The sequence below is a fragment of the Dendrobates tinctorius genome, unplaced genomic scaffold (genome assembly GCF_039654945.1).
Source record: "Dendrobates tinctorius isolate UK_male_01 unplaced genomic scaffold, ASM3965494v1 ptg000174l, whole genome shotgun sequence".
In the NCBI taxonomy this organism is placed as follows: Eukaryota; Metazoa; Chordata; class Amphibia; order Anura; family Dendrobatidae; genus Dendrobates; species Dendrobates tinctorius.
Window position 1 is genome coordinate 15,382,799 of NW_027361841.1, and position 12,874 is coordinate 15,395,672.

A 12,874-nucleotide genomic window follows, 5' to 3' on the forward strand; every position below is an offset into this window, starting at 1 on the left:
GGTTGTGGTCTGTTTCCACGGTGAAATGGCATCCGTACAAGTATGGCTGCAGATGCTGCAGGGCCCACACAATTACCAGACATTCCTTCTCCATCGTGAAATAGGCCACTTCCCTCGGCAGGAGCTTCTGGCTCAGGTACAGAACGGGGTGTTCATGGCCAGTAGTGTCGACCAGGCTGAGCACAGCACCGAGGCCGAAGTCGCTGGCGTCGGTCTGCACTACGAACGGCCGCGTGAAGTCGGCTGCCTGTAGGACAGGAGAACTAGAAAGGGCGGTCTTGAGCACCTGGAAAGCTGTCTCGCAGGCGACTGTCCAGTCGACTGCGACTGGCAGCCTCTTCTTGGTGAGGTCCGTCAGGGGCTTGGCCAGGGCACTATAGTGTGGAACAAACCTCCTATAATACACGGCTGTCCCCAAGAAGGACATCATCTGCTTCTTGGTCCTGGGGGTGGGCCAGGATGCGATGGCATCCACCTTCCCGGGCTCTGGCTTCAGAGCTCCCCCACTTACCCGGTGCCCCAGGTAGTGGACCTCACTCATACCCAGCTGGCACTTTTCAGGCTTAATGGTCAAGCCTGCTTGCTGGATCCGCCCGAGCACCTGCGCCAGGTACTCTAGGTGATCTTCCCAGGTGGGACTGAAGATGGCGATGTCGTCTAGGTACGCGGTCGCATACCCTTCCAGTCCCTCGAGCAGCATGTTGACCATCTTCTGAAAAGTGGCAGGGGCATTCTTCATGCCGAATGGCATCACCGTGGACTCGTACAGTCCGAATGGGGTGATAAAGGCAGAGCGTTCCCGTGCCCCAGGGGTCAGGGGAATCTGCCAATACCCCCTGCTCAGATCCAAGATGGTCAGGTACTTGGCCCCGGCCAGCCGATCGAGCAGGTCATCGATGCGCGGCATTGGGTACGCATCGGTGACCGTCACAGCGTTGAGCCCCCGGTAGTCCACGCAGAACTGCGTAGTTCGGTCCTTTTTAGGGACGAGGACTACAGGTGAAGCCCACGCACTATTGGACACTTGGATCACCCCCAGCTTCAGCATCTCATCTATCTCTTGGCGCATGTGCTGCTGCACCTCAAGAGAGACCCGATATGCTGAACGTCGGATCGGGGGGTGATTGCCGGTGTCCACGTCATGGACGGCTGTCTCAGTCCTTCTGGGCAGGCTGCTGAACAGCTCCCTAAAGGGGTGTAGGGTGACCCTCAGCTGGGAACGTTGTTCCTCCGAGAGCTGGTGGCCAACCCCCACATCCTCGATGGATCCATCCGCCTTGGCTTGGGTGAGCAGATACAGGAGGGTTTCTACCTCTCCTTCCTCGGGAAGGTTGCACAAGCCTCACGCTCATGATGGGCCTTCATCATGTTCATGTGGAAGGCCTTCCTCCTTCCACGGGCGTGGTCCAGGGTGACCAGATAGGTGACAGCGCTGAGCCGCTGGTGCATGAGGTATGGACCCTCCCAGGCCGCCTGAAGCTTGTTTTGAGGTACGGGGACCAGAACCCACACCTTTTGACCCACCTCGTAGGTCCGCTCACAAGCATTCTGGTCGTACCACCGCTTCTGGTCAGCCTGGGCTTTGCCCATATTGTCATGCACCAGCCATGTCAAGGCCGTCATTCTGTCCCGGAAGCGCACGACATACTCAGTGACCGACACTCCAGGGGTAGCCAAATCCCCTTCCCATGCTTCCTTCACCAGAGCAAGGGGCCCCCGTACACGTCGCCCATACAGGAGCTCAAAGGGGGAGAACCCTGTTGAGGCCTGTGGGACCTCGCGGTAGGCAAACAGCAGGTGTGGGAGATACCGCTCCCTGTCTCTCCCGTGGGAGTCGACCAATATCTTCAGCATCTGCTTTATGGTGCCATTGAACCGCTCACACAGGCCATTGGTCTGTGGGTGGTACGGGCTGGCTACCAGATGTTGCACCTGTACCTGCTTACAGAGAGACTCCATCAGCTGCGACATGAACTGGGTCCCTCGGTCGGTGAGCATTTCCTGGGGAAACCCCACTCTGGAGAAAATCTCCAGTAAGGCAGTGGCCACTTTGTCGGCCCGAGTGGACGACAAAGCTACCGCCTCCGGGTACCGGGTGGCATAGTCCACTACCGTTAGTATGAAGCATTTCCCGGAGCTGCTGGGAGTGGACAGAGGTCCAATGAGATCCACAGCCACCCTCGAGAAAGGCTCTTCGATGATGGGCAGAGTTACCAGTGGGGCTTTGGGGCGCCGCCCCGCCTTCCCCACCCTCTGACAGGTGTCACATGAACGGCAGTAGGCAATCACCTCGGTCCTCATTCCTGGCCAGTAGAAATGCTGAGCTAGCCTGGCCCTGGTTTTAGCGATCCCTAGGTGTCCGGCCATGGGAATCTCGTGTGCGATCCGCAACAATTCTGCCCTGAACGGATAGGCTACCACTAACTGTCGGTCCCTGGGCCACGCCTCCGGTGAACCCTGCTGGACCATTACCCGGTACAGCCGTCCCTGGTGCCAGACCACTCGTTCGCGGTCGGACTCCAGGGGAGGCTGTGCCGCCTGCTCCTTGAGAGCTTTCAGGCTAGCGTCAGCTTCCAACGCTGCCTGAAATCCCTGACTCGATGTGGCAAGAATTGATGAAACTGCCACCTCCTCTGTCAGCTCCCCGGGATCTGTCTCCTGGCCGCTGTCTGACTCGGCAGCCACTTGGTCGGAGAGAGGGGAACCGTCGGACCTCCGCGAGGCTCCTTGGGCTCCGGCGCTCCTACTCCTGGTAACAGCGGCCACAACCGCTGAGACCACAGGTAGCGCCTGCTTCCCCTCGGCCCCCGACCAAGTCGCCGGGTCAGGCAGACTTCCCTGGCCTCCTGACATCCCGGATGTGGGGAACTCCTGCCCTGGGGACTTACCTGGTGGCTCCTCTCCCGGGACGCCCCCTCCCCCCATGGCCTGTTCCTCTTTCTGCAGAGGCCCTCGACTCAGCAGGCTGGATTCACTTAGGGGCCCTACACTACCCATAGCAGCCCCTCCCTCCACCTCTGAGCTCTCCCCTGCAGGCTTCTCACCTGTCCTCCCTGTGAGCCCTGTGTGTGTAGTGTCAGTGCATGGCTTACCGTCAGGTTTCTCTCCCTCTTCCACTGTTGGAGGCACATTCAACACATTAACATTAGCATTCACAGTAGAGTCATGACATTCTTGGGGAGCCGGACTTGGGGGTTCAGTGGTCACCCACTGAGTCACTAGCCGCCCCAAATCGGTCCCAAGCAACACATTGGCAGGAAAATTTGGCATTACTCCCACCTCCATTGTTTGGAGGCACATTCAATACATTAGCATTGGCAGTCACAGTGGGGTCATGACGTTCTTGGGGAGCCAGACTTGGGGGTTCAGTGGTCACATACTGAGACACTAGCCGCCCCAAATCGGTCCCAAGCAGCTCAATGGCAGGAATATTTGGCGTTACTCCCACCTCCCGCATTCCCCTCCCGGCGCCCCAGTCCAAAAACACCTTGGCGACGGGCAGCGTCGGTTCAACACCTCCAATTCTGGAGATGGAAAGGGTTTTCCCAGGGCATCAAGTCTTGAGGGGACACCACCTCAGGACGTACCAGGGTTTGTTCAGCGCCTGTGTCCCGCAGTCCCATGACCGCTGAGCGGCCGATGGTGACGGGTTGGTAATTGTCCAGGAACCTCCCACCACCCCCTCCCACACACAAAACAGTGGACGGTTTCTGGGACAGGGACAGGGCCTTATGACGCTGGGGACACGCAGCCTTAAAGTGTCCCGACTGGTTGCAATGTTGACAACATCTGGGTTCTGCTCCTGACCTGGAGTGGGCAGCAGGGGGGTACACCCCTTGCACTCTGGGGGCTGGGGGGACGGGCAGGACTGGGCTTACCCTCTCTCCAGGTGCTGCTGGCAGGCTTCTTCGGCTCAGAGGCTCTGTTGTTGGCATACTCGTCTGCCAGGGCGGCTGTATCAGAAGCCCCCTTTGATTTCCGGTCACGGAGGAACTGCTGGAGGTCCTCTGGGCAGTTACACAAGAACTGCTCCATGACAAACAGTTCCTGGACCTCCTGGCGGGTGGTGAGCTCTAGACCCGAGGTCCAGTGCTCCGCAGCTCTCAGCAGTGCCCGCATGTGGTCGGTCCAGGTGTCCTTTGAGCCCCGCTGCAGGCTCCGGAACTTCCTGCGTTACGACTCCGGGGTGAGGTTGTAGTGCTGGATCAGGGCCCGCTTTATGCTGTTGTAGTCCTGCTCCTCCCCAGCAGGTAAGTCCCCCAAAACTTCCAGGGACTTACCCCTCAAACGGGGGGTCAGGTACCTTGCCCACTGATCCAGGGCCAGATGGTGTTGGAGGCAGGTTCTTTCAAAGGCCAGCAGAAAGGAATCCGGGTCTCCTTCCTTTTCAAGCAGGGGGAAGTCCTCCGCCCGGACCTTGGAAGCCTTGGTCCCTGGTGGGGCAGGAGCGTCCAGCGGGAGCCCGTGCTGAGCCATCTCCAGTCGGTGCTGGCGCTCCGCAGCTTCACGGCGTTCAGTATGCTCACTCTCCGCTGCTCTCTCGGCCACCGCTTGCTCACGCTCCGCTGCTTTCTCTGCTGCCGCTAGGAGTCTGTCATGGGCGGCGTCGTTACCAGCCTCGAGCTGTGCCATAGCCGCTTGGAAAAGGGCCTCCGATCTGGACAGGCTGGGGTGGGCAGGTGGTGGGCAGTCCACTGCGGGACTGAGCACGGGGGTCTGGCTCCTTGGGGAGCCCTGGCTGAGCTCCCCCTCGCCTTCATTGGTATTGTCCTCCACCACCTCCTCATAGACCATAGCATTGGCCTCCCCCTTTGTCCTACTCCTGGTGCCTTCCGCCATCTTGGGAACCTCTGGTTACTGACACAGCTGCAACCCTGGCCTCGCACACAACTTATTATATTTGCACTCTGACCGTCTAGTGCTGGGCTGACCTTAAGACCCCAGCAGTGAAATTTACCGCTGGTAGTCTCTAGTGTCTGGGAGTAGGGGTCCCACGCACACTATTACTCTGATCCCACTGCTGCCACCAAGTGTGGAGGAACGCACACAGACCCGTTCCTCCCACGTCACCACCGTGACGTAACTACACAGGCACAGCTCTCCGGCGCCCCCTTTGTCTCTCAGGTCAGTAAGGGGACTGCACCTAGAGCAAATGGTCGCCGGGGAGGAGGTCCTGTTACCCGCTGGGGGTTCTAAGATTCGTGATCAGAGTAAAAGCATCAGCCCAAGATTAAGTTTTTAGTTTAATTGCCTTAAGGGTGCACTAGATAATTACAGAAATATACAGGAAATTTGCAGTCAGAGAAAAGATATAACAATAAGGGTACAAGACTTAAGATATTAAGCTGGAGGTCAATTTACCAGATTGTAGGGTCATGTGGGTGCTGGGGAACTCTGCAGTCCACAGGTACAAGAATCTTAGTTGCCGGACAGACCCCCAAAGCATGGGCCGCTGCTCCCCTCGGCAGGTCTGTCCCCAGGTCCTTCTTAGATCGTCATCGTCTGGATCTTCTGTGTGAAGGAATGAATATCTTCCAGGGGCTGCCAGTCCTTAAACACGCTAGGTTCCTCCCCCTGTGTCAGAGGGTGGGCTAAGAATCCATGCTCCTAGGATGGAGCCAAAGCGTCTGGAACACACAAAGGACGTATATTCCTGCGTCTGCTAGCAGGTACATTCTAATTGAAGCCCTAGGCTTTTTTTCCGGCCCCCTGATGGCACGGCTCCATACCTGAGCTTTGAAGCTCTGTTTTGGGCCTATTCTCATTATCACACCAATGGCCCTGGCTATTTAGCATTGGAACACTAAATCCTGCTTGTATTTACTAAGTACACAGCACCTGGGGGTATAGAAGCCGTTAACTGCCTGTAATTCCTGAACTTAGACCAAAATGGATGCCAAGCTCAGACATGTGGCCCCATATCTAAGATGGCGGCTGCTCCTTCATCACACCATCCACATAGAGAGTACTGACATGATTACCTATCAAGCTTAGTGACATACCTGTAAGACTGACTATCCGTACTGGTTAGTGTCCAAAGCAAAGAGAACAGATGAACGGCACTAGGGAACACAAATCACCACTTAACAGACAAGGAAACAAATAAATCTGAACACCGCGCTAGGCATAGCTGATACTGGTGCTTGATGAAAACAGACAAATCCAAGGAGCAGTAGAAGAAAAAAACGTAGCACTCACAAGCAAAAATAAGATCCAATAGTCCTTTATTCACATAAGTGCCATGGACAGCAAGTGGACAAGCAAGACATGTTAGCCGTGTGGGGGAGGGAGGACGATGGCCGTTTCACGATTACTCGCTTCTACGGGTCCAGGTGCCAAACACTTATGTGAATAAAGGACTATTAAATCTTATTTTTGCTGGTGAGTGCTACGTTTTTTTCTTCTACTGCTCCATACTCGTTAGTGTGCAGTGTCTTTATGTACACATTGCACAATGTTGACATGAGCACTGTACATATGGATGTAGAAATGGGCCATTGTTAAGGGTGGAAGTAGGTAATAGCCTAAATGAAGGCATGTGAGATGGGGACAAAGGCAAAAGGAGAATCTAAGAACCAAAAGTTGAACTGCGTGATGGAAGGAAGTGGGGCATGAAGAACAAGGACTAAATTTCACCTAAAAAAAATTTCATCTCTAATTACCTTTCGACAGAACTTGGGAATCAGTTGTACAGCACTTGCAAACTGTTCAACTTTTCGCTTCTTCCCACAGTAAAATGTTTCTGAATTTCTTGTATGGTTCTTTCATAGCAAAATTTAATCTAATTTTATGTTCTTGTAGCTACACTTACATCCTAAAGCTTAATTTTAACTATACATTTCAGTAACTTACTTAATGAAGACTGGTGACAGATTAAAGTCATTTTTCCAACAACTCTGATGACTGTAATTACAGTTTGCGCTCCAAAAATTAATTCCCTAATCTATGTTCAAGATTGCAAAAATGTGTTTCATGGCAGGCATGTAATTTCAGTTTCCATAAGTGACATTTTAAAACTACGTCTCTAGAAACTGATAAATTCCCTTTTAGTAAGATGTCTGCGGGGCAAGTAAAGATTAAATTCATTAGTAATAACACGCCTAAAATCAATTGAGCACTTTAGTCATTGAGCACATCCTCTCACACTGATTATATTATACTCCATCTAAATTCAGAAACGCTACAAAGCTGGAATACTCATTAGTTTTGTAAAGTCAAGTAGCAAAGCACACTAAAATTAAAATAAAGTATTGAATTGGAAAAAAAAAACAGATGGAATACAGAATATGTAACATTTTCATATGAATCCAGCTATAATATGCACTTAGACTTACAGTATGTTATGTAGTGGAGGTCCAGATTATAAAATATGCTACCTAATTGCTAACAAGAACCCAAAGAGATGAACTGGAATATAAGTTGATATGCATGTAAAATGTAGGCGCATGTTTACACTGGCCACTAGACAGACAAAATCTAAGGCAAAATCAGCAAATACCCTGCAGTAATTAAATAAGTAAATAGCAATAGTGCATGAAAATAACATTGGGTGCTTAGTTAATGTGATTTTGATAAAAAAAAAAAGTAAAAGCCATTGTGTCAATGCAACCCTATCGAGATCTCAATCCACGAATGTGCCACCTCTGGCAGCCATTTTCTTGAAGTCCACTGCAGTGAAAATTATTGGAAGTGTGGGGACTTTCGACATTTTCTAAAAGCTCAGAGCCCTACACAGCCTCACATCGTCAAGCACCCCCAGCCCGGGGCCCATGACTTCGCCCCAAATATGGCCTAGTTAAACAGGCTACTGAACGACTGTAGCAAACAAGTAACCAGTCAGTGGTTGTTTAATGCTGCAAGTCGAGTGGTTTAATCCAACCCTCACGGCACTTGCTCTGCCGAGCGCTCCTTTGTCCTCTATGAGAGCAGTTGCCAGACATGTCCAGCTGCGGCTTATCTCAAGGATGACAAGAGGATCCTCAGTCTGAAATTGGACATGCTGGATCCTTATCTCCTTGGCAATAAATTATCTGGGGCTACCATCAACATTAGACTGTCAGCAGAACCAGTCATTATCAACAGGTTCAGCCAACATTAGTTTCATGTATATGGGGGTTTAAGACTGTATTAATAGATTAGGCCCTTTTTAGCTTCAGATTAAACCATTCATTGCTATTTAAAATCTATTTTCAGAATTCCACGTATAGCAGCTGGCACATTAATTTACAGCTCTCGTTGTTGATGCTGGCGGTTTTGCCAGGCCTTCATAGCTCTTCTTACCATGTTCAATAGTGCCACCTTTCATTATAAGCTTTTAAAATATTGTGCTTTGGAAGAAAAAAACAGAAATACCGTACATTTGTTTTATCTTTTTCTTTCTGTCAAAAGATAGATTTGTTTTAGGTGTAGTAACTCTGTGATTCTAATTATTATAGCCTTTATCTCTACACACAAGATAGAAATCCATTCAGTTATAACAGTAATATGCTACGAGACAGTTTGCTGAAAAATACGCTTTCATTTTACAGCAACAATTGTATGTTAGCTCTGAAGAAGGTGTCACTCAGCTCTCTTTACACCGTTGCCATATTTATGGGCCTGCATGTGCGGACTGCTGCCTGGCCAGGGACCCTTATTGTGCCTGGGATGGAAACTTTTGTTCGAAGTTTTACCCGTCTGGGAAAAGGTAAGACACTTGTGTTGTGACTTGTCTTTGGTTTTATGTGCTGATGTTTTGCTTCTGTCTAGACTGAAGTAGGTTTAATTTTATAGTTTATTGTGGAATTTTTATTATGTAAAGAATATGTCTGATTAATTTTTACAATTTATGTGTCACTTATCTAAAAAAAAAAAACCTGCATTGTTGAATGACAACTAAGAACCAAAAATTTCAATAAGATCATTCTTTTTTGCAGTTCCGCAGACATGGTACAGTACCATGTAACCCTATGGCTTTTCAAAACCGCTGTGTTCACGCTACGTTTTTCTTCACGCGGTTTTGCTGCGGTTTACAAACTGCAGCATGTCAATTGTTTGTGCGGATTCCGCAGCGGTTTCACACCTTTAACATAGTAGAGGTGTGAAACCGCAGGGCTAAACCGCAAGAAAACCGCAGGTCACTTTACTTGAGGTTTTACCTGTGGATCCGCGCATAAAAACCCGCAGGTGAATCTGCAACGTGTGCACATAGCCTAAAGCCTAATAAATGATCATTCTTGGCAGCACATCACCCCGCATATACAGGATATGTGCTACCGAATACAATGACAGCCTATGTACACAGAGTGATCTTTGAATGAATCTTCTGCTCACCTGAATAGTCTATTAAACAACTTCCAATCGGCAAATATGTAGCTGATCAGTGGCCATGTAACTCAGCACGTTGTGTAGCCTAAACGAGCCAAAAGGCTCTTATTCTGACACACCCTGGAGCCACAAATCTCCTATGTTAAAAGTTGTACTCGTCAATCAGCTGATCACTGGATCAGCTTTAAAAAAGGAGTTCTTATATGAAAAATAGCAGTGCAAAGCTTTAACATAAGATGTTGCTTTTGTTATTGCAGATTAATGCTTTTAAAATACATATTTTCCATATTTTGCCAATTACAAACCATTCTTCAAAAAAGGATATCTGTGCATGCTCATCGACCTATACATTAGTAGTAGTTGTCTACAGTCATGGCCAAAAGTTTTGAGAATGACACACATATTCATTTTTACAAAGTCTACTGCTTCATTTTTTCTAATGGTAATTTGCATATACTCCAGAATGTTATAAAGAGTGATCAGCTTAACAGCAATTACTTGCAAAGTCAATATTTGCCTAGAAAATGAACTTTATCCCCCAAAACACATTTCAACATCATTGCAGCCCTGCCTTAAAAGGACCAGCTAACATCGTTTCAGTGATTGCTCCATTAACACAGGTGTGGGTGTTGATGAGGACAGGGCTGGAGATCAATCTGTCATGATTAAGTAAGAATGACACCACTGGACACTTTAAAAGGAGGCTGGTGCTTGGCATCATTGTTTCTCTTCTGTTAACCATGGTTATCTCTAAAGAAACACGTGCAGTCATCATTGCACTGCACAAAAATGGCCTAACGGGGAAGAGTATCGCAGCTAGAAAGATTGCACCTCAGTCAACAATCTATTGCATCATCAAGAACTTCAAGGAGAGAGGTTCCCTTGTTGCCAAAAAGGCTCCAGGGCGCCCAAGAAAGACCAGCAAGCGCCAGGACCGTCTCTTAAAAGTGTTTCAGCTGCGGGATCGGGCTACCAGCAGTGCAGAGCTTGCTCAGGAATGGCAGCAGGCAGGTGTGAGTGCATCTGCACGCACTGTGAGGCGGAGACTCTTGGAGCAAGGCCTGGTCTCAAGGAGGGCAGCAAAGAAGCCACTTCTCTCCAGGAAAAACAACATGGACAGACTGATATTCTGCAAGAGGTACAGGGAGTGGACTGCTGAGGACTGGGGTAAAGTCATTTTCTCTGATGAATGCCCTTTTCGATTGTTTGGGACATCTGGAAAACGGCTTTTTCTGAGAATACCTGGTGAGCGCTACCACCAGTCTTGTCTCATGCCAACTGTCAAGCATCCTGAAACCATTCATGTGTGGGGTTGCTTCTCAGCCAAGGGAATGGGCTCTCTCTCAGTCTTGCCTAAAAACACAGCCATGAATAAAGAATGGTACCAGAATGTCCTCCAAGAGCAACTTCTCCCAATCGTCCAAGAGCAGTTTGGCGATCAACAATGCCTTTTTCAACATGATGGAGCACCTTGCCATAAAGCAAAGGTGATAACTAAATGGCTCAGGGAACAAAACATAGAGATTTTGGGACCATGGCCTGGAAACTCCCCAGATCTTAATCCCATTGAGAACTTGTGGTCAATCATCAAGAGACGGGTGGACAAACAAAAACCTTCAAAATTCAGACAAAATAAAAGCATTGATTTTGCAAGAATGGACTGCTATCAGTCAGGATTTGATCCAGAAGTTGATTGAGAGCATGCCAGGGAGAATTGCTGAGGTCCTGAAGAAGAAGGGTCAACACTGCAAATATTGACTTGCTGCATTAACTCATTCTAACTGTCAATATAACCTTTTGCTACTCATAATATGATTGCAATTATATTTCTGTATGTGATAAAAACATCTGACAAACACACATAAAAACCAGAGGGCAGCAGATCATGTGAAAATATAATATTTGTGTCATTCTCAAAACTTTTGGCCATGACTGTACTGTTCATATCTTTCTATTTTTGATAAGTAGCCAGCAATCATAACTTATAGCTCAGGTCCTCCTATCACTGCATATACCTGTAGTTCATTGGAGATTTCCAATGAGTGCTTATTTGGTTTGACCTTTATGCTTTTCTGATTTTATAGAAGAAGCAGGAGACAGGATATCAAACATGGAAATCCAGCTACCCAGTGCCGTGGATTTAATCTGAAAGGTATTTTACAGAATTATTTTTAGTGATTTCAACTAGAAAACTGGTCGTTATTGACCTCCTAGAAAAACTTAGGGGCCAATTCATCAAACCTTTAACGCCTTAAAACTTGTCATTTTTTGTCAGTTTGACTAAGCTTTGCCGAAATGGTTGGGGCGGGATGGGGCATGTCTACTACCGCCCATCAAATTCATGATAAATGCTGGCACTTTCTATGCCAGAAATGCTACCCCAGTGCTTGACTGGAGTAGCATTTCAGACTCAGCACACGGAGGCGATCACCACTTAGAAAAGGCACCGACTTCATTAAGTAGCCTCTTAATGATCTTGGCGCATTTATTTCAGTGAGACTGGCATAGCACAATTGTGCACTACGCCAATCTTGGTGTGCCTCTATCCCAAGAAGTCAGTTTGAAAACTGCTACTTATAATTATTAAAAGCATCCTAACAGTAAGTAGTATGTAACTATACCTGTTATGAATGAGTCACCGTAGGAGGCAAAAACAGAAATACTAGCTAAGTCCAGAAAACCAGAGAAGTTGGCAGCTATCGGATTGCAGACCCCTGAACCTGTCAACAACAACTAGCAGTAGCCGTGGGGGGTTCCTAAGGTGCCCTAGACCCCTCGATCACAGCCGGAGAACTACCTAGCCTAAAGACAGAAAGGGAAATCTAAACTGCCCCAGAGCAGACCCCAAAGTAATAGGCAGCCCCCAACATATAATGACGGTGAAGCAAGATGAAAAAACACTCATACAGATAGAAAGATAGGCTGAGCAAATGATGGGGCCCAAGCTAACTAGATAGGACAGGATAGAAAAGCTGCTGTCTGTAATCCGCCAAAACCCTATCAAAACAAGAGCCAACAGCTGATAGGGAAAAAAGCCCTGAAGACGCTAGGCTTCGAAAAGACTATATCAGTACTCACGTATTTTCTGAAGACAGAGCAAAAAGGAATTCAGCTCACCCCAGCAGGGAATGGCAGAAATCAAGGAAAACAATGCAAAACAAAACCAAAACACAAATGCAAAAAGTAGAGCAGAAAACTTAGCTTTTGAGGAGCAGGAATCAGACTGGACTCCTAGAATCCCTAAGAGAGATCACCAGCAAGGCAGAAGGGAGTCGGCTGCCTTATATCCAGTCAGTAATTCCAGTCACCCAGTCATCAACATCCTGCCCAGGTGCTTGGTAATCAGCCTCACTACCTTCCTTCACCAGAAGAGGGAGTTCATCAGACCTCAATGGTGAAGGGGAAAATGAACTCACAACATATACCGCTGCATACTGTGAATTATTATTGTCACAATATTGTCATTAAACATAAAATAAAGACTGAAATGTTTTAAATCTATGCAGTCAATACAGATATACTTATTGCTAATTAGTAGTAGTAGTACTATTATTATGCAGTCTATATG

General features: G+C 48.4%; 1 protein-coding gene across 1 annotated transcript in view; it reads left to right on the top strand.

Annotated features, from left to right (window-relative positions):
• The window catches only part of SEMA3C (semaphorin 3C), a 194,125-nt gene that overhangs the window by 159,486 nt on the left and 21,765 nt on the right, over nucleotides 1-12,874 (top strand). The window contains exons 15-16 of the mRNA XM_073551322.1: nucleotides 8,529-8,686; nucleotides 11,391-11,458. Of these exons, the coding sequence (XP_073407423.1) occupies nucleotides 8,529-8,686; nucleotides 11,391-11,458 (226 nt within the window). The remainder of the gene's footprint in view (nucleotides 1-8,528; nucleotides 8,687-11,390; nucleotides 11,459-12,874) is intronic.